Source organism: Marmota marmota, unplaced genomic scaffold (genome assembly GCF_001458135.2).
Source record: "Marmota marmota marmota unplaced genomic scaffold, marMar, whole genome shotgun sequence".
In the NCBI taxonomy this organism is placed as follows: domain Eukaryota; kingdom Metazoa; phylum Chordata; class Mammalia; order Rodentia; family Sciuridae; genus Marmota; species Marmota marmota.
The window spans coordinates 3978382-4000755 of NW_026000196.1; the positions used below are offsets into that span (position 1 = coordinate 3978382).

Genomic DNA, 22374 nt, shown 5'->3' on the forward strand with positions numbered 1-22374 from the left:
AGGTTGGACCTAATATGAGTAAATGTGCAGCAAATCGGAGGTGTATGCAACACAGAAAATCCATTACTGTTCTTTGCCTTTTTTTCTTTTTTGATGATTGGAAACTAATCTGATCTTGTTTAGGAACAGGAAAGTTTTAGGGTGTCAGCATTTCTTAACAAATTGCCACATTTCATTGTAGAAATATTAACATCAATCTCCATTACATACACAAGGAAATTACACGGAAAAAAAAATTAAACTGCCTTTAGCCATCCACAGGTATGTTCTTCTTGACCATCTAGAAATCATTTTCTGCCCTGTGTAACTGAAAAATCCAGAATGTAGCACCTAGCAAGGATTACAGATGTTTCTTGCTACTGTCCCTTCATACTTCACATCCTCATAACATTCTGTCCATGGACATAAAAACAAGCATGGTTATTTATTCTCAACAGTAGACGGTACAAGACTAAAACAATAGAGATGAGCTCTACTTAAGCAGAAATTGTGATTACAGTATAACTCTTCTCCAAAAGGGTTGTCTTCTGATTTCAAGGAAGAAAGATAGAATTCAAGCTAAGATATTTCTGTCTAAGGTGCTGTAATTATCCTTTGTTTCTGTAATTGGTCACATGGTCATGGCTGTTTTCTTCCTGTACCCTCCACAAGAACCTAAATTGGTCATGGTTTCTTGCCTGATGCAGTGACTCAAATTCTCCTTACTGAAGAGTTACTGTCATGAGCAGTCCTACCTGAATTGCCTTTTTTTTTGTATGTGTGTGGTACTGGAGATTGAACCCAGGAGCATTCTACTCAGCTATATCTCTAACCCTTTTTATTTTTTATTTTGGGACAGGATCTCATTAAGTTGCTCTTGCTGGCATTGTACTTATGATCCTCTTGCCTTAGCCTCTTGAGTAACTTGTGCCATCACTCATGACCTACTTTTTTCTTCTTGAAATCAATTTTTATTTTCATCAAAATATTATATATACTTATATACAAGAGATATATAATAAAAAACAGCAATATTCTAGCTATAGCAGAATTTTCTTTATTTTTTATTTTTTTAATTGTAGATGGATACAATACCTTTATTTTATTTTTATGTGGTGCCGGGGATCAAACCCAGTGCCTCACGCATGCTAGGCAAGTGCTCTACCACTGAGCCACAACCCCAGCCCAACATTTTCATTTCTTACAATTGTTTTTTTCTGGTTTACCCCCATGTATCTAAAAACTAATTGTTTATCTTGTTTCATAACAGGTAGTTAATACATGAGGTTAAAAATTTTATGATGATGTATTTAGCTTTCTTATACTTGCCTGAACCTCCCCCAAACAAGCCACAGCACCTGACTTGTTTTTCTTAACTTTTATGTGGGAGCCTTAGATGGGCATCAGAGGATTGCTGTCACCAGGAATTGAGCAATGAATATTTAATATAAAACATTGTTAACTAAGGGCTGGGAATGTATCTCAGTGGTAGAGTGCTTGCCTAGCATGTGTGAAGCCCTGGGTTCAATCCCCAACATTGGGGGGGGGAGTTAAATAGTAAAAGATACTTCACTACAAGAAAGGTAAAAGAGAACTCTTAAGGGGTTTAGAGGTAGCATAGGCAGAAAATAGCATTACCCAGTAGGATAAGGAAAGAGCTAACAAAGTACTTTCCTACAACCACCCTTCCTAAACTGAGATTTAGACCTCTTTGAAGAAGATGTGTGAACTGCCACAGGAATTTGCAACCTGTTATTGCATGGCAGTGACATTTGACAGATTAGTAAACTGGATCTGGTTCAGATTAGTAAGCTGGATCTGGCCTAATGAGAAGCTGAGAAATTTGCCAGAGACTGGGTAGTATCTAGAGCCCAACTATGATGTTCCCTGAGGTGAGCACTACTAGGCTCCTAGACACAGATCCACTACTACTGTGTCGTATATAAACACCACTGGAACCAGGAGAATCCCCTTACTCCCTCTGTTGCCTAGCAGTGGCCCTTCAGCGCTCCCCCCCCCCCCCACTTTTTTTTTCTTTTTTGGCAGTAATAGGGATTGAACCCAGTGACACTCTACCACTAAGTTATGTTCCCAGCCTCTCTACCCTCTCCACTGCTTTTTTTTTGAGACAAGGTCTCACTAAGTTGCCCAGGCTGGCCTCGAACTTGGGCACCTCCTCTTCAGCCTCCCAAATTGGTGGGAATCCAGGTGTGCCCCACCTTTTATTAATAAAACCTGACATTGTTTAACCAGCTGGCAAAGGAGAATGTTATAAAATCACCTCAAGTAACACTTACAAGGGTGTATTTGAAGTTGAGAGAGAATAAGTTGATAACTGGCCTACCTCCACTGTTCTTTCACACAAGATTTTTGAAGGCTGTGGAGGACATAGTAAGACATTTTACAATCTTGTGCTTACTACTGTGGTTTAGTTGCCATAAAATACGTTTTGTGATCAAAAGCAGTTTGTTTGGGACACTGTGATGCAGAATAAGGCCTTCCATAACGTTATGAATGGTGATTTTGATAGGAACACTGAGGACAAGGAAGCGTGCCATCAGGCTTCATGATCAATTCTGAGGTTGTAATATCATAGCTGTCTACTTTGGGTTGGTGCTAGGTGATTTATGTAGAAACATAGAAACCAGGTCTAGAGTCTTCCATAGTCATCTGGGAACTCCCTGTGAGATAGTAAATGCAGGGTGAGGGAGGAAGCTCTCTCTGTAGTAAGGTTAGGAACCATGGGTAGAATGCATAGTGTTAACAAAAACAACCTAAAATGTAAACCCTTTCAACTCAGGGTCTTGTGCATGCCAGGGAAATGCTGTACCACTGAGTTATAACCTCTAAAGCTATAAAAATTCCCTCTATGTCCACTGTATTAGGCATATCCCACACTTTTTACAATGTTGTATTTTTATTCAGTTCAAATACTTTCTAATTTCCAATTTCTTCTTTTACCATTAGTTATCTAGAAATGTGTTATTTGATTTCTGAATATTTGGGATTGTTCAGATGTCTTTCTATTATTGATTTTCATTCCATTGTAAACAGAGAATACACTTTGTATAATTTACATTATATAATTGAGATTTGTTTTGTAGTCCTGATGGTCTGTCTTGGTAAATGTTCTGTATGTACTTAAAATGAATTTAATATGCGTTTGCTGGTGTTGGGTGTTGAGCTGAATGTTCTGTAAATATCAATTAAGTCAAGTTGATTGGAAGTGTTGTTCAAATCTTTTATATCCTTATTGATTTTCTGTTTTCTTGCTGTATCAGTTACTAACAGAGTGGTTTTGAAATTTCTGACTATAACTGGGCACGGTCGCACCCACCTGTAATCCCAGCAGCTCAGGAGGCTGAGACAGGAGGATTCAAAGCCAGCCTCAGCAACAGTGAGGTGCTAAGCAACTCAGTGAGACCCTATATCTAAATAAAAAATACAAAATAAAACTGGGGATGTGGTGCAGCGGTAGAGTATCCCTGAATTCAATCCTCAATATCCAAAAAAAACAGAAAAGAAATTTCTGACTATAAAAATTCCTATATTTGCTGTATTTTGAAGCTAAGTTGTTTGTTACATAAGCATTTAAGATTGTTATATCCTCATGGACAAACTTACTTTTTTATCATTATGAAATGACCACCATTGTCCCTGGTAATATTTTTTTGCAGAAAAATCTTTGTATGATATTAATGCAGCCACTGCTGCTTTCTTTTTCCTTACTTATTTATTTTTGCAGTACTGAGAATTAAACCCAGGGACAAACTTTCACTGAACTACACCCCTGGCTCAATTTATTTGTTTTTTTATTTTTGATTTATTTTTTAGTTATAGGTAGACACAATTTTTTTTTTTAAGAGAGAGAGAGAGAGAGAATTTTTTAATATTTATTTTTTAGTTCTCGGCAGACACAACATCTTTGTTTGTATGTGGTGCTGAGGATCGAACCCAGCCGCACACATGCCAGGCTAGCAAGCTGCTGCTTGAGCCACATCCCCAGCCCACACAATATTTTTATTTTATTTTTATGTGGTGCTGAGGATCGAACCCAGTGCCTCACACATGGTAGGCAAGTGCTGTACCTCTGAGCCACAACCCAGCCCTATTTTTTGTTTTGAGACAGGGTATTGCTATTGAGCCTGGCCTCAAACTTGTGGTCCTCCTGCCTCAGCCTCCCAAGTCATTGGATTATAGGCAAGACCACCACAATTGACTTCTTTCAGTACTTAAAGGTTTTGCTCTATGTCTTCTGGCTTTTGATGCTTTCAAAGAGAAGCTGATGTTTTTTATCATTGTTTCTTTTTACATATTTTTTTCTTGCTTTTTATTTATTTGTTTATTTTGATACTGAGCACTTTGTCACTGAGCTACATCCCCAGCTTTTTTTACTTTTTATTTTGAGACAGGGCCTGGCAGAATTGCTGAGGCTTGCTTTGAACTTGTAATCCTCCTTCCTCAGCCTCCCAAGTTGCTGGGATCAGAGGCATGCACCACCCGACCTAGCCAATGTTCTTTTTATCAATGATTTTAAGCAGTTTGATGATCATGTGTTTTGTTATAATTTTCCTCATGTTTCTTTTGCTTGTTGTTTGCTGTGCTTCTTGAATTGGTGGGTTTATGGTCTTAGTCAAATTTGGATAAATTTTGTTTATGATTTCTTCAATTTTTTTTTTCTGTCTTACCCCTCCTGGGGAATCCAATTACATTATGTTAGACTGCTTGAGATTATTTTTCAATTGCTTTGTTCCCTTTTTTCCGATCTTTTTTTTCCTTTCCTAATCACTTTTTTATTTGAGATTATTTCCATTGCTGTGACTTCAAATTGCTAAACTTTTCTGTGGTATCTAATCTGCTATTTTACTTGTGTAAGTTTTATTTCAGACATTGTGTTTTTTAATTTGCAGAAGTTTGATTTATGTCTTTTTTTTTTTTAATACCAGGGATTACCCAGCAGCACTTAACCACTGAGTCATATCCCCAGCCCTCTTTTATTTGATGATAATGATGATGATGATGATGATGATGATGATTTCTGAGACAGGGTCTCACTAAATTGCTGAGGCTGAACTTGAACTTGGGATCCTCCTGCCCCAGCCTTCTGAACCGCTGGAATTACAAGCATATGCCACTGTGCCCTGCTGTCTTGGATATTCATTTCTTTTTCTACTTAACATGCTCAATCTTTTTCTGAACATGCTATTTTAATGTCCTTGTTTACTAGTCCTACCACCTCAGTCATTTCTGGGTCTGTTTCCATTGATTTTTCTCATCTGGGTCATATTTGCTATTCTCTTTGCATGTCTGGTTTGTTTTTGTTTTGTTTTGCACTTCAGGGGTTGGAACCCTAGGGCCTCACACATGCTAGGCAAGTGCTTTACCACTCAGCTATTGCTCCAACCTTCATCTGGTAATTTTTTATTGGTTGCCCAACTTTGTGAATTTTACCTTTTTGGGTACTAGATATTTTCATGTTTGCATAAATATTCTTGAGCTTTATTCAGAGATGCAGGCAGGTTACTTGGAAACAGTTTAGTCCTTTCAAGGCTCTTTTGAACCTTAGGTAGATTCAGAGCAGCCTTTAGTCTAGGAGTACCATAAGTGACTAAAATCTTTCTGCATATTCTATTGAAAGCCCCATCTGTTAAGATTTCCACTCCAGCTGGTAGAAGCAAACTGTTCCTACCCCATGTGAGCTTTGAGAATTATTCTGTCTGTTCCTTTTAAATGGTTTAAATCCTCAGTTTCCTCACATGCATGCACTGATCATCACCTAGTCCAAGACTTGAGAAGAAACCCTCTGCAGATCTCTGTGTAGTTCTTATTTCTGCACTGTTTTGTAGTCTCTAGATGCCTTTACCTCCTTGAATTACCATTTCTTTTCCTTTTTTGATACCAAGGATTGAACCCAGGAGCACTCAACACTGAGCCACATCCTCAGTCCCTTTTTTGTATATTATTTAGAGACCGGGTCTCACCAAGTTGCTAAGGGCTCACTTAAGTTATGGAGGCTGGCTTTGAGTTCATGACTCTCATGCCTCATCCTCCCAAGCCACTGGAATTAAAGGTGTTTGCCACTGCTCCTCGCTATAAACTACCATTTCTTTATCCTTCAAGTAAACTACTGAGCTCTGTCCTGTGGTCTGGAAATTGTATTTGGTCTATAGGTTAGAGCAACTAGTCTCCCCCTGTTAGTTTCTGCTTTCTAAGTAATCACAGCCATATGCTACCTGGACACAGCCACATGTCCAATGCCTGAAACCCTTGTTTTATATGTTTTGCTCAGTGTTTTAGTTATTTTAGGCANGCTTAACCACTGAGCCACATCCCCAGCTCTTTTTTAATTTTGTTTTTTTAAATAATATTGATAAAGGGTCCCGCTAAGTTGCTGTGGTTGACTTTGAACTTATGATCTTCCTGCCTCGGCCTTTCAAGCGGCTGGGATAACAGGCATATGCCACTGCACCCACCTCATTGGTTTTAATAATATTGTTTTTAGTTTCACCTTGAACATTGAGGAACATACTGTTCTAGTCACTTCTTAGAAAACAATAATAGGGCTATTCAATTCTGTGGTTGTTATTCTACACACGCCACAATGTCTTATTAATAGTTAGCTTGATGTGGTCAAATGGTATGAGTTTAAGTAGCTGCCACTTTATTTCTGCCAATACCAGATAAAACCTTTTTCTGATAATATACATTCATAAGCATTCAGATGTAGTGGTAAAGAAAGCAGGTACTAGAGGGGCAGTAAGTTTCACTTTTTTTTTTTCCTACTTTTAAAAAATAAGTTTGACTTTTGAGTGAAGATCATTGGCAGGAAAAGAGGAGGAAAAAGAAAGGGAGTAGAGTATAATACTTTTCAAACTGTTTTTTAGATAGGGTATTTGTTTTAGCAAATAATATGCTTCTTTCTAAGTTTTTGCCCATAGATTGACTTAGCAGTGTTATACACAGGCACCTTTTAATGAACATACCAGTTAAACACAGTGAGGGACATTTAACTTTTGTATGAAAGGTGAAGAGGATGTGGTCTGGGGTTGTAGAACATATGCCTAGTGTGTGCAAGGCCCTGGCTTTCCATCCCTAGTACCATTTTTAAAAAGAAGCCAGGCATGGTGGCAGCGCCCATAATTTCAGTAGCCTAGTAGGCTTGGCAGGAGGAATGCTAGTTCAAAGCCAGCAATTTAGTGAGGTTCTATGCAACTTTGTGAGACCCTTTACCAAAATTTTAAAAAGGGGGGCTGGGGTTGTGGCTCATCAATAGAGCACTTGCCTTGCACATGCGGGGCGCTGGGTTCAATCCTCAGCACCACATAAAAAATAAAATAAAATTTTAAAAAGGGCTGGGGATGTGATTCAGTGGTTAAGCACCCCTGGGTTCAATCCCTGGTACCCCCCCTAAAAAAAAGAAGAGGAGGAGGATCTTGATAAATTTCACAATAATGATTCTATAGTAAATGTAGCATGACATGTCTAAGGAAAAGGTTAAATATGGATGGGATAATGAGTTCCTTGCCAGAGATATAGGAAATTATAAAATTTATGTCATTTATTTTTCACTTAAAAGATAAATCATTGGAATAGGGGTGTAGCTCTGTGGTAGAACGCTTGCCTAGCTCAAGCATGGCCCTGGATTCAATCCTCAGCACCGCAAAAAAATTAAATAAATGATTGCAGAGGGCACAATGGAGTGCTTCTGTGGTCCCAGCTACTCTGGAGACTGAAGCAGGACAACCTGGCCACCCTGGGCAACAAAGCCAGTCTCAAAATAAAAAAAAAAGTAATCTTTTTGGGTATCTTATTAAGTAACTCTTCTGACAGTTCTATGTCTCAATCTTTCTGAAGACAAAAAGTTTTCCTCAACACAATATACTTGACTTGATAGGGGTGTAACTATTTTGATTTCTTATTTGTTTTACTGTGTATTTTTATGTTCATTTTATGAGGAAATATTAATATGTTTGATTATGGGATGTTGCCATAGGCCCTGCTTAGAATAGCATATGTGGTCCATGCAGGTATTGTGTTTTAAAAATCTGGCTGATTCTGAATTCTAAAACATATCTGATCTCCCAAGGATTTTGAATAAGGGATTATGGAACTAAACTTCCTAGTTTTTGTAAAATCCCCCAACCCCTCCCTCAGAGGTTCTGGATTGGGGCCTACAACCTATCATTTACAAATTGGTATTATAAATGATATTTTTTGTATGGAAAGTTGAAAAATGAAGACTAAGCTGAATTCATGATTTTTTACCCCTGGTTGACCATGGTTACTTCTCAGAAGCTAGTTTTCTTCCTTTTATCATCTCTCCCTCCACTTCCTGAAATTAGTCATCTGAATAAAAAGATTGGTTTTATCTTTTTGAAAGCCTCCATCTTGAAGAGATGGTATTAGTTGCTGCTCTTTCTGCCAGTTGCTTTGCAGTCATCAGTACCTCATTTAGCCTCTCTGTGCCTCAATTTTCTCAACTAGAAGGGAAGGTGTCAGACTGATCAGATGACTTATATGTTCCTACTATTCCATTATTCAGGGAACAGCAAATATTTCCAAATGTATCTTAGAAAATGTCCATGTATTCTTTGTGGATGATGTTTGTTAATTATACTGATATAGTACGTTATTCATGTTAATTGGAATGCCAGAAAAATTGTATCCTGGCTATCAGTATGGACTTAAGAAAATAAACAGTTTATTTATCTATGTGTTTTTATTGCTGGGGATTGAACTTAGGGCTTTGTGCATGCTAAATATGTGCTCTGTCACAGATCCACACCTCTAGACCCTTAAGCAGTTATATTTGAGTAGGTAATACTTGCATAAAGTAGAAACTTTAAAAACATGAAACTATGTATTAGAAGGTATTTCCCTTCCACTCTGACTCCTAGTCTCTCTTCCCAGAGGCAGCCACTCTCCCCAGTTTGTTTATTTTTATGTGGTGCTGAGGATCAAACCTAGTGCCTCACATGTGCGAGCAAGCACTGGGCCATTGAGCTACAGCCCCAGCCCTCTAGAGATTCTTGTTTTTTTGTTTTTTTTTTAATTTATATATATATGTATATGTGTGTATATATATATATATATATATATACACACACACACACACACACACATATTAGTTGTAGATGGACACAATATTTTTATTTTATTTATTATTTTTATGTGGTGCTGAGGATTGAACCCATGCCTTGCACTTGCTAGGCAAGCTCTCTACCACTGAGCCACAACCTCAGCACCTCTAGAGATTCTTGATAAGAATAAGTAAAAATAATTTGTGTGTGTGTGTGTGTGTGTGTGGTACTGGGAATTGAACCCAGGAGTGCTCTTCATCTGAGCTATATCCCCAGACCTTTTTTTATTTTATTTTATTTTGATACACAGTGTCACTGAGTTGCCCAGGCTGACCTTAAATTTGTTATCCTTCTGCCTCAGCCTTGAAGTAGTTAGGATTACAGGCATGAGCCTATATTATATATATTTTTGAAACTTGTTTTTGAACTTTATATTGTGAATGCTTTTTCAGGCCCATATTTTAGTCCTACATTTAAGAATCTTTGTAATCTGACCTTAATATGCTTTGTCAGATTTCTCTAGTATTTTCCAGCACCATTCTTTCATTTCTTGAAATATTTGCCTTGGGATACATTTATCCTCTCTACGTTTACCAATTTTCTAATCTTGCCCCAACACACTTAGCTCACTTGAAATGCCTTTCTGTTCTATTTGCTTATTCAAGTCATAAAAACTTTAGGTTTGTAGAGTAGTGGAAATTTAGTAAGACAGAGACTGGTCTTCAAGGCTTAACTATGTGTCTGATAAGCTTAGAACTCTATGAAGTCTTTTCTCTCTGAGTTTTCTCAAGTATAAAATGAGGAAGTGGAGTTAAATGTTGTTGACTATCTTGTGGTTGTCAAGGAAGAAGTACTATAGAAAATTAAGTTCTAAAGTTCAGAAGCAAAGCTACATTACTGTCACTGTTAGTGCATGTGGATGCTGTTGAATTTAAGCTAAATTATTATGAAGCCCAAATGAAATAGTTTATGTGAAAAGTTCTGAAAATATTATGTTGTAATAAAGGTGTAATTAGTGTTTTAGTAAACAAAATGGAGCAGGGTACTTTAGGTGAGAGGAGGATTGTTCTGGGATGCTCAGGGTTTAATTATTATAGTATTTTAAAGAATGTCTCAGAACTTCAGCTGCCCTAAGGGTACTACTTGAAACTTTTAAATTAATGGATACTACTTTCACTTGCTTTCCTGGTTGGGGATAATAGTGGATCTGATTTGTTCTCTTTTGTTCCTACAGCTGTATTATCAAGTCCTAAATTTTGGAATGATTGTCTCCTCGGCACTAATGATCTGGAAGGGGTTAATGGTAATAACTGGAAGTGAAAGTCCAATTGTAGTGGTGCTCAGGTAACAATTTTTCTTTTCAAGGCATGAAATTGCATGGCATTACTTGGAAAAAATTTGAGATATTGAGTAACTTTTATTTCAGTCCCTTAGAAAAACTCTTTCCCAGAAGAAGGCCTAGAAAAAAATTAGTTACTATTTCTCAATTATGAGAAATTCTCACCTTCTCAGGCACTCCATCAGAACCTTAAAGGGCCCATGACCTTTCTATAGAAGGTTAATATGGGAGGGGTTGGGGCTATAGCTCAGTGGCAGAGCACTTGCCTACCATGTGGGAGGCACTGGATTCCATCCTTAGCACCACATAAAAATAAATAAATAAAATAAAACAATTTAAAAAAAGGATATTATGGTGAGCTTTATTTTTGGTACATCCCTTAATAAAATTTCACTGTACTTTATTTTCCTGAAATTCTGTCGTTCATTCCTTACTTTGATAATTTAGTTGTTGGTTCATTATATTTTATAGTATCTCTAGAAATTAAAAGAGTTTTTATGTAGTAAGAAGCATCACTAATTATTTTCTTATTTTCTGTTGACCTTTAAATATCAGTTCTAAACTAGACTGTACGAATTTTGAGGTATTAATTCCATCTTCTAAGGTGAAGATAATACTAAATTTCTTTTTCCACTCTCATCTTTGTATTTATACTCTTAGTGATTTTAAAATCTATTTTAGTATCTCATTTTTGGAGAATTATCAATTATTTAATTGAATTATTATATTCTATCTTATTTTAGGCTTAATTTTATAATCATTTCAAATCTTTTCTGGAAATAATAGAGTACAAATAGAAAATAAATAGAATCATTAACATTATCTATAATGTAGATAATAGTACGTTACACTTTTTTCTTAACCACTTTACTGAGGTACAGTTGATATTAAAAAAGCAGTTGTTGTTTTTTTCTTCCCCTTTTTCTTTTTTGCAGTACTAGGAATTTGGACCCAGGAACATGTACTGCTGAGCTACATCCCTAGCCCTTTTTTGTTTTTTATTTATTTTTTATTTTTTTATTTTTTGGGGATAGTGGGGATTGAACTCAGGGGCCCTCAACCACAGAGCCACATTCCAGCCCCATTTTATATTTTATTTAGAGACAGGGTCTCACTGAGTTGCTTAGTCCCTCACCGTTGCTGAGGCTGGCTTTGAACTCATGATCCTCCTGTCTCAGCCTCTGGAGCCACTGTGATTATAGGCATGCACCACCACACCCAGCTTGGTTTTTTATTTTGAGGCAGGGTCTTACTAAGTTGCTCAGGCTGTCCATGAACTCGGATCTTTCTGCCTCAGCCTCCCAAATTGCTGGGATTATAGGTGTACACCACCACTCTCAGTTTAACATTACCATTATCAAGATGAACCTGACTATTTTGTTTTCATTTTTTCATACTTCCAGGTTGAAGACATTAGGTCTCTGGTTTATTTTTTACTTTTCAGTACTAGGAATTGAACTCAGAGGTACTTTACTGAGGCGTATCCCCAGCCCCCGCACCCCACACTTTTTTTTTTTTTTTTTTTTTTTTTGAGATATAGTCTTGCTGAGTTGGTGAGGATGGTCTTGAATTTGTGATTCTCCTTTCTCAGCCCCCCGAGTCACTGGGATTATAGATGTACGCCACCATACTGGCTAGGTCTTTGATTTGGTTTTCAGCCTTTATTTTATTGCTTTATTTTTATGTGGTGTTGAGGGTTAAACCCAGTGCCTCACACATGCTAGGCAAGTTCTCTACCATTGAGCTACAACCCCAGCTCTAGGTCTCTGATTATTTATACTTGTACTTTAATTCTCTCCTTATTAATCAAATGCAACTATGATTTTAGAGATCCAAAGAAATGTATGAATCTTGTTAGCCAGGAAAGCATTTAATGTATTACTCTGTGAGTATAAATCTCTGGCTCTTTGATTGTCCAGCTACAACCTTGGGCAAGTCACTTACTTATTCACTAAACCACAATTTCCTCGTCTATAAAATGATCTCTGGCTCTTTGATTGTCCAGCTACAACCTTGGGCAAATCACTTACTTATTCACTAAACCACAGTTTCCTCATCTATAAAATGAAGGTTAAGTTTTTTGTTTTTTTTTTAAAGAAATAAAGGGGGCTGGGATGTGGCTCAAGTGGTAGCGCGCTCACCTGGCATTGAGTGAGGCACTGGGTTTGACCCTGAGCACCACATAAAAATAGAATAAAGATATTATGTCCACCTAAAACTAAAAAATATATTAAAAAAAAAGAAATGAAGGCTAAATTTTTTTTTTAAAAGAAATGAAGGTTAGACCTGGGGATGATGTCAGAAGACCTCTCTAGTTCTGAAATTATGTGCCCCTAAATTCCCAGCCTTGAATTCAGTAAGAGAGCTTCAATTTGCAAAGTATTTAAACAACCAACAGAAGGAGAATCCATACTAATTGGCACTCTGGGGAAAAGTTGTAGAGAAAGGGCCAATGAAGCCTTCTTTTGGAGATTCTTCTGGGACTCTTTCAGATTTAGTTCCCTTCAGTGGAGGTGTTTAAGGAAAATCAGCCTCTAAACTGAGGGTACTGGAGTAAACAGGGAATTAGACTAGAGGACCTGCTCAAAATATTGGTGATCCTGAAAGTAGCCTATTCTTCTGTAACTGAAAAATTTGTTTTATGAGTTGGTACTTAAAAGCCACATTTGGACAGTTAGGTAGCTAGGGTGTTTATATATTAATAAGCTTTTTTGTTTGTGAATCTAAGATCAAGAAAAGAAATTAAGAGAGACCAGGTTATATTAGAGAAGACTTTGGTCAAGACTAGAAGGAAAGTAGTCATTAGAGAACGGTAAAAAATTAAAAAAAATTTTTTTTTCTATGCTGGGAATTGAACCCAGGAACTTATATATGCTGGGTAAGAGCTTTAACACTGAGCTACACTCTAACTCTAGAGGAAGGTAATCTATATGATTACAGGGAGGCCAGGTAGGTTTTACCTGGTCAGGGTTTTGTGTAACTTCAAGGAATATAATTTTTACCTGAAACCAAATATGTCTCAGAGGACTCAGGGTGACTGCATATCCACTTTTAGGATTTTTATTTATTTATTTTTATGTAGTGTTGAGGATCAAACCCAGGGCCTCATGCATGCAAGGCAAGTGCTCTAACACTGAGCTCTACCCCAGCCCCACTTTTAGGATTTTTGTGACGCTTTGGCTATAAAGACACTTCCATATTATTTTATTAACTAAAATTTCAGGTAATATTCAGAACCTAATGTTTTCCTTTATGAAGCATAACTCTGTTTTTAAAAAAATTAACATTTTTTATATACCTTCTAAAAAATGGTTGCTCAGAAAATTAAAGTAGAACTTTTATATGATCCAGCAATCCCACTATTGGCTATATATCCAAAAGAAGTAAAATCATATGTTGAAGAGACATCTTCAACTCCAGTGTTTATTGCAGCACTGTTCATGGTAATGAAGAAATGGAAACAACTTCAGTGTGTCCATCAACTGAAGAATGGTAAAGAAAATGTGGTACATGTATACAGTGGAATTCTATTCTACCGTAAGGATGAAATCCTGCCATTTGCATGGATAGAGCTGAATGGTCATTGTGTTACATGAAATGACCAGGCACAGAAAGACAACTTCTCATTCAAGTTGAAAGTAGAATACTGGGTAGCAAAGGCTAGGCAGAGTAAGGGAGAGTGAAAGGTGGGGAAAGACTGATCTGTGGGTACTAAGTTATAGTTAGGAGAAATAAATTCTAGTGTCTCATTACATAATTAGGGTGACCATAGATAATGATAATGTACTCTGTATTTCAAAAGGGCAAAAAGAAAGAATTTTGAATGTTTTCACTGTAAGAAATTATGTTTGAAGTGATGTATTAACCCTAATTTGAACATTATACAACATATACCCAGTCAAAACGTGACACCCTGTAAATATGTACAATTGAATGTGTTAATTAAAAAATAAAATTTGGGCTGGGGTTGTGGCTCAAGCGGTAGCACGCTCGCCTGGCATGCGTGCGGCCGGGTTCGATCCTCAGCACCACATACAAACAAAGATGTTGTGCCCGCTGAAAAACTAAAAAATAAATAAATAAATAAAATTTATCATGATTGATATAATAAATTTAAAAGTATAGTTAAATCAGATAATAGTAAGGTTTGCTAATGATTTATTTAATGTTTAAGAAGTTTTCCCCAACTTGGCACCATGGCACACGCCTATAATCGCAATGCCTCTGGAGACTAAGGCAGGAGGATCTCAAGTTTGGGGCCAGCCTGAGCAAGTTAGTGAGACCCTGTCTCAAAAAATAAAAAGGACTGGAGATGTGGGCTCAGTAGTAGAGTACTCCTGGGTTCAATCCCAGTACTACAAGAATAAAAATAAAGCTTTCCCCTGTTAATTATTTAAGAAAATATTTTATTTGTTCTTTTTAGTTATACATGACAGTAGAATGTATTTTGACATATCATACATACATGAAGTATAATTTCCCATTCTAGTGGTTGTACATGATGTGAAGTTACACTGGTCATGTATTCATATATGGACATAAGAAAGTTATGTCCGTTTCCTTCTACTGTCTTTACTATTCCCATCCCCACTCTCTTCCCTTCGTTCCCCTTTGTCTAATCCAATGAACTTTTTTTTTCCTTCCCTCCTCCTCCCCCCCAGTTTAATTCTCTAATGGTCCTCGTGGACTGGGAATATAGCTCAGTAGTAGAGCAGTTGCCTAGAATGAACAAAGGACTGGATTCAATCCCCAGCACTACAAAAAATAATAATGAAAGTTTAAATGATCCTCTCACTTCATACTTTCATATATTTTAATTGCTGTATATATCTGAATTCCTAAGTCTGTTTCTCACCCAGCTTGCTTCACTGAAGTCTAGACTCTTGTTTTCACCCCATATTTGGACATCTCTATTTGGATGTTGACCAGGCATTTAAATCTCTACAAAATAAATTTGAAATACATCTCCTTTTCTCAAAACCACTCTCTCATTTCTGCGACTAACACTGCCATCTGTTCAGTTGCCAGTGTTAAAACCTAGGAGTCATTGTTGATTCTTCCTTCTGCCATATCTAATTGGCCACCAAATTTGTTATTTTCCCTCTATCATTTTATAGTTGTTCTCCCTGCTGTTTTTCTATTTTAGGTTGTTGTCATTTCCTGCCTGGGCTGTTGTACTGACCTTTAAAAAATGCTTTTATAATCAGGAAAAATGTTAATATATTTTTATTATAGGAAATGTTGAAAACATACAAAAAATTAGATGGAACTGTCACTCGTAATTCTGAGATATAATTAACTGTTAACTTTTTAGTCTTTTTATGTATATTTTTAATATAATTGAGGTAATTGTCTATGTGCATCCTTTGTCTAAAAATGTCTATTTTTTCTCATTATTTGCCTATATCCATTTTTACAAAGAAGTGGGTTTTTTTGTTTTTATTGTGTTGTTGGAAATTGAACCCAGGGTCTGGAACTTGAGTTCCTCCAGCCTCAGCCTTCCAAGTAGCTGGGGATACAGGCCTGTGCCATTATGCCCAGCTACAAAGAGGTTTTTTTTTTTTTTTTAATATTTATTTTTTAGGTGTAGGTGGACACAACACAATGCCTTTATTTTTATGTGGTGCTGAGGATCAAACCCGGGTCCTGCCTGTGCGAGGAGAGTGCTCTACTGAGCACTCTACTGCTGAGCCACAATCCCAGCCCACTACTAAGAGTTTTAAGTGATACTTTTAACAGTTACCAAGTGTTCCAATTACAGTAACAACTAAGCATTCATTTATAATAATAACCTAGAAAGTTGTTCTCCCAATCTGTCTTATCATTTTTCCAGTTTGCTTATTAATTTAAAAATATTTGTGTGTCTTCTATATACTCTATAACTTATGAGATGATTTTTCTTTAATGTAAATATAATTATGGTACTCCCTGCTTAAAATTCTAGAGTGTCTCAGAGGCAATTTAGCTTAGCAAGAGTTGATTATATGGGATTTCTTTAAATCAAATCTCACCCTTCTCATTTTATTGATGTATAACTTCTTGGACTTTTATAAGCATCAGCCTTCCCATCTGTAAGTTGGAATAATTATAGTACCTATATCATAAAGCTGTTTTAAAGAATTGCTTTAAAAAGACTTAGAATAGCACTTTGTATTTAAGGGCCCAATAAAGACAAGCTATTCAACCAGAGCAGCTCAAATTTTATCTGTTTTATTTATATACTTTTTCAGGTAAGGTTTTATTTGAAGAAAAAGTGTCACTAATTTTAAAAATTAATCAAAGTGAAAGTTTGAAGTTTTTGTGTCTAGAATATCTTCTCTAATGTTTTCACCAGACACGCATTCCTTCTGACTGGATATTTGCCGAAGAAGAGAACTCACTGCTCCTCAAGGAACCTGAACAAGAGCTTTAATAACAAACGTACAAAAACCCATGTTCTTAGTGGTTTCCAAATTTTGTTATGCATTGGAATCGGTGGGATCTGAAAAATGATACCTACCTCCCATTTCCAGGCATTCTGGTATAAATGGTTTGGTGTTTGACCTGGACATGTTTTTTTTTTTTTTTAAATTCTCTAGGTCATTCCAATGTGCAGTAAAGTTTGGGAATCACTTCCATTATTCCCTTGTTTAGAGGAACGGAATTCTTCAAACAAAAATGTTTGTACTTTGAAGTTATTTCTGCCCACTATCCCTGGTACTAATAGTTGAATTTAGGAGTGCTCTACTACTGAGCTACATATCTAGCCCTTTTTATTTTTTTATTTTTGACACAGAGTCTTGCTTAGTGGCCCAGGCTGGTCTCAAAATTGTGATCTTCCAGCCTCAGCTCTGAAGTCGCTGGAATTAAAAGCATGCATCATTATGTTCAATGATATTCCTATTTTGAATTTTATTTCTTACCTATTTTAGTCTTACTTCAGAACTATTGAAATTAAAAACTGAAGCTTGTGTCCTGAAATTATACTGATGTGCTATTTTTTCAGAGATGAGATTATTAATTAGTGAAATATTTAAGGACCTTATCAGAACATGGTGTAAGGTAAAACACGTGAGAGTTAAGACTATGTTCTGTAGAATTTTCTTACTTTTTACCATAGAATTGACTAAAAATCTCGGCCATAACCACCTTTTTTTTTTTCTTGTTTCTCTTTTAAAAATAAATAAATTGGTAACACAGTGTTATCTCTGTAGCTGACAGTTCTTTGACTTGATGAGCTGTTTTTCTCCATGATGGGTTGAGCCCATAAGGTCATCTTGGTCTCTATCTTTATAAAAGGCAAAAGAAGATGATCCAGTTCTTATTTGAATATTTGAATATGTTTAGTGTTTTCAGATGAGGTGGGTATAAGGGCAGTATTTTAAAGTTCATTCTTTTATATTCTGTTTGTCATTTGAAATTTTAAAAGGTTAAGGAATTAGCAACACTGCCCTTTTCAAGACTTAAGCTCCTTTGAATAGAAATGCTTGAAATGGAACTAGTTAGTAAAGACCAATAATTTAAAAATTCTTTATTAGTTCAAGCCATGCCAAAGTCATATGCCTAGGTCATATGCCAAAATCAGAAAGTCTGGGAATGGGAAGCAGGCATCTTTCTTTCTTTTTTTTTTTTTTTTAAAGATCCCTGTGATTTCAATGTACAGCAAAGTTTTTAATGTTTCTAAAAATGTATTTTAAGAAAAATATGCATTTTGGTGAGATAGTTCTTTTTTTAATATTTATTTTTTAGTTTTAGGTGGTCACAATATCTTTATTATTTTTTTTTTACATGGTGCTGAGAATCGAATCCAGTGCCTCACGCATGCTAGGCGAGCACGCTACCACTTGAGCCACATCCCCAGCCCCAAGAGATAGTTCTTAAAGTGTTGTGTATAGTAAAAGGTTGATACTTTTGACTTAGTGTTGAATATCTAATTTAAAAAGTAAATTTAACCTCATGCTTTTTCTTTCTCTCCCAGCGGCAGCATGGAACCTGCATTTCATAGAGGAGATCTTCTCTTTCTAACAAATAGAGTTGAAGATCCCATACGAGTGGGAGAAATTGTTGTTTTTAGAATAGAAGGAAGAGAAATTCCTATAGTTCACCGAGTCTTAAAGATTCATGAAAAGTAGGTACACATTATGTCTTTCTCAGTTTTTGTTGTTGTTTGTTTATTTGTTTGGGAGACTGAGGATTGAATGGGGAGGGTACTTGATCCCTGAACTACATCCCCAGACCTTTTTATTTTTTATTTTGAGATAAGGTCTCAATAAATTGCTTAGGGCTATGCTAAGTTGTTGAGACTGGCCTTGAACATGCAATCCTTCTGTCTCAGCCTCCTGAATTGCCAGGATTATAGGCATGTGCCACCATGCTCTGCTCTTTCCTGTTTTTAAACATTTATTAGTGTTTAATTATTATTATTATTATTTTTAGTCTTTAGTTTTGATAGCATAACAATTATTATAGAACAAGAAACCACTGGGCCCAGTCCATTTTTATGAACATCTGAGGATTTGAACATTTGGAAAACTTGAAGTAGTTATTTATTAATTTATTTATTTCCTTGATTTTTCCAGAGGTTTTTCTTGGTTTTCTCTACTTCCCTGTCAATTAGTAAGCATGGATATAACTCCCATAATCATGATAAAAAATTGATCCTATAAAAATTCTTATGATATAATGGAATAAAGCAGTTCTGATCTTAAAAAAAAAGAACTATAAGACAATGTAACTATAACATACATTTCAAATAAGTTAGAATAAATTCATCAACTTTTAAAACTCAAAATTTCTGAAGTATGAACTATGTCTTTAAATATAGAATTGTAACATTTTAGAACCAGAAAAGATATTTATAAACCTTTAGATTGTTTTTGTTTGTTTGATATTGGGCATTAAACCCAGTGGCACTTTACCCTGAGCTACATCCCAGCCCTTTTTATGTTGAGACAGGGTCTTGCTGAGTTGCTGAGGCTGGCCTTAAACTTGAGGTCCTCCTGCCTCAGCTTCCCAAATTGTTGGAATTTCAGACCTATGCCACCATGCTCAATGTTAGCTCTTTATATTACAGATAAGGCGGTTGAGACACAGAGTGAAATTTTTTCCCTAGATGTTATGCCCCACATCCATCCTGACATGATTCTAAAGGTTTTACAGCTGGGTGGGGTGGTGCACTCCTGTCATCTCAGTGACTTAGGAGGCTGAGGCAGGAGGATGGCAAGTTTGAGGACAGCCTGGGCTGCTTTACAAGACCCTGTTTCAAAATAGAAAGGGCTCAAAATAAAGTGAAATAGGATTTTGCTCAGCAATAAAGGGTCTCTTGGTTCAACCCCTAGTACTGTAAAATAAACAGATAAATAATAAATCAATAAGTAAATAAATAATATGTATTTTTTAAAGTTCATCTTGTTTCAGGACAGATTTATTGACAGATAATATGTTAATTACAAGTTCCTTAAATTTTAGAATAATTTTTAACAGAATTCTGAAAATTTTAAGATGTATGGCACTTATAATCAGGGGTTTTGGGTGATTTATTTTATATTCATGAGATACCCCCAAATTACCATCTTGTTTAGGTAACAGATTCTATTAATTTTCAGAAGTTTTCAGTTTCCTCTTTTGGGGTGATGAAAACACCTGTTGGAATCATGGGTTTTTTTTTTTTCCTTTTGGTGTTGGCAGTTATTATTTGGTTTAATAGTGTTAACATTGTCTTTAAATGTGAGGTCAGTTGACAACCAAATGTATATAAATATAAGTAAGTTCAGTCTTTAAGAAGTGTTATAATATGATAATATTGAACACTGGCATGAGACCAGTTAATTATTTCAAAGGGGAAATTTGGCCATTGGGATGACTGATTTGAGCCCTTAGTTTTGTTTTATTTTGTTTTCTCTTGTATACAGATTCGTTATTCTGCCCCTAATTGGCTTTTGGGGTCTTATTTTTTTCTCATCTTTGAAGTGGTTATTTCTTCCTTCCTAGTGTCACAGTATTGTGATGAATGAATTAAATTTTAATGCTTTTGAGCTCCTTGGTGGTAGACCATATTAAATATTTGGTCCCTGTGTTAGCAGGGGAGGAGTCCTATATAAATGTTCCTCCAATCACTATTTTGAGTCAATGAATTGTGAAGTGCTAGAGTATGTCTTAATAGGTCTAATAAGAGCTGTTCACCACCAGAGAATATTTTTTCCACCATTAAGCGGATGGATAGCTATGATTTTTCAAAAAAACTTATTGTGATCTCTCCTGATTACAGGCTAGTAGAGGAAAATTGGTTGTATCTGATTGTTTTGCTGACACATGAAGTCTTTGGAAATAGCCCAGATCAGTAGCATTCCCTTCCTTCCATGCAGAGTTTCCCATTTCCTGTTTGGTTTTTTTTGTTTGTTTGTTTGTTTTTTGTTTTGTCTTCATATCTGATTTCACTTTTCAGCATCTATGCAGTTGATGTGTTTTCCTGGTTGAACTGATTCTTTCTTCCTGAAGCTCCTGACTTGGACTATAGCAGCCAGACCCTTCTGTTACCTACCCTCTTTTACCCTCCAAGATTTCTCAGACATTCTTTCACTTACTGAATTGTAAGCTACAGGTTACTTTTCTCTGTATATATTTGCATTTTTTTATTACTGGAATACCATTTTTGATGTGAAGTTTGCACTTAACTGTCTTTGGTGTTTGCAACACTTCCCAATTTAGTTTCATCTGCAGATTTAGTGTCTAGTGAGGCAGTTTCTGACTTAGAATTAAAGTGAATATTAGTCAGTAGAAATTTGAAGCTAATTTTCTTTTCTAGTATAGTGGTTAGCTCAAATACTTGAATTAATTTTAGGCTGGACTATAAAATATGCTTTGCTTTTAGTTAAAAATTTAAATTACTATCAGCCTCATAGTTCTCTAGTAGAATTAAATTAACAGTTTCTGATCAAGCAAGATTCTATTCCTGTATATCCTAGCATGAAGAATTGGGGTGGGGGCTGGGGATGTGGCTCAAGCGGTAGCGCGCTCGCCTGGCATGCATGCGGCCCGGGTTCGATTCTCAGCACCACATACAAACAAAGATGTTGTGTCCACCAAAAACTGAAAAATAAATATCAAAAATTCTCTCTCTCTCTCTCTCTCTCTCTCTCTCACCTCTCTCTTAAAAAAAAAAAAGAATTGGGGTGTTTTTTCTTTTAAAGTTAGCTTCTTTTTCTAGTAAAGTAATATATGTTGGCTAGAGAAAGAAAAAAAGAATGGTAATCTACAGAAAGTCATAGATAGCCACTGTTTATGCCTTTATGTATGTTATTTTATATATTGTTTAATACACTTTTTTATATTCTGTTTTTTGAATTTGGAAATTTTCTAACATGCACAGAAGAGTATTATAAACCCCATGTATCTATCACCATTCCCAATAATAATTAATGTGGAACCAATTCTGCCCCATCTACATTCTCTCCTCTTCCCCCTCTCCTATATTATTTTGAATCAAATCTTTGATATCATATCATGTCATGTATAAGCATTTCAGTAAGTATCTACCAAGCTTTACTACTAAACTTTTATAAAACTTAACAATTAGTGTGGTTATGTCACCATAAAGGGTTCTGAAGAGTTTTCTCCAGAAGCAAAGGAGACCTCTGTGGGGATCGTCCAGGTACATGACATGTCGACATGTCACAGATTTGGATTTTAGCAGAGTATAGCTTTATTAGAACCAGGCATCATGGCATACACCTGTAATCCCAGGGACCCAGGAGGCTAAGGTAGTAGGATCATAAGTTTGAGGCCAGCTTCAGTAACTTAGCAAGACCTTCTCTCCAAATAAAAAATAAAAAGGTCTGGGAATGTAGCTCAGTTGTAGTCATCCCTAGGTTCAATCCCTGATACCATAAAAAAGCTTCATTAGAAGGTGAAAGCTGAAGATACATTCTGAATGAAGACCACCCTCTGAAGAGTTAAAAATGCTTTGGGGGTCTTGGGTACTTCTTTTTTTTTTTTTTT

At 36.1% G+C, this 22374-nt stretch overlaps 1 protein-coding gene across 3 annotated transcripts in view; it reads left to right on the forward strand.

Annotated features, from left to right (window-relative positions):
• Nucleotides 1-22374, forward strand: part of Sec11a (SEC11 homolog A, signal peptidase complex subunit) — a 38085-nt gene that overhangs the window by 5613 nt on the left and 10098 nt on the right. For 2 of the 3 annotated variants that reach the window (XM_048790210.1, XM_015493033.2), the window contains exons 2-3: nucleotides 10294-10403; nucleotides 18356-18505. In XM_048790210.1, coding sequence (XP_048646167.1) covers nucleotides 10294-10403; nucleotides 18356-18505 — 260 coding nt within the window. The remainder of the gene's footprint in view (nucleotides 1-10293; nucleotides 10404-18355; nucleotides 18506-22374) is intronic. The other variant, XM_048790211.1, reaches the window with a different exon arrangement.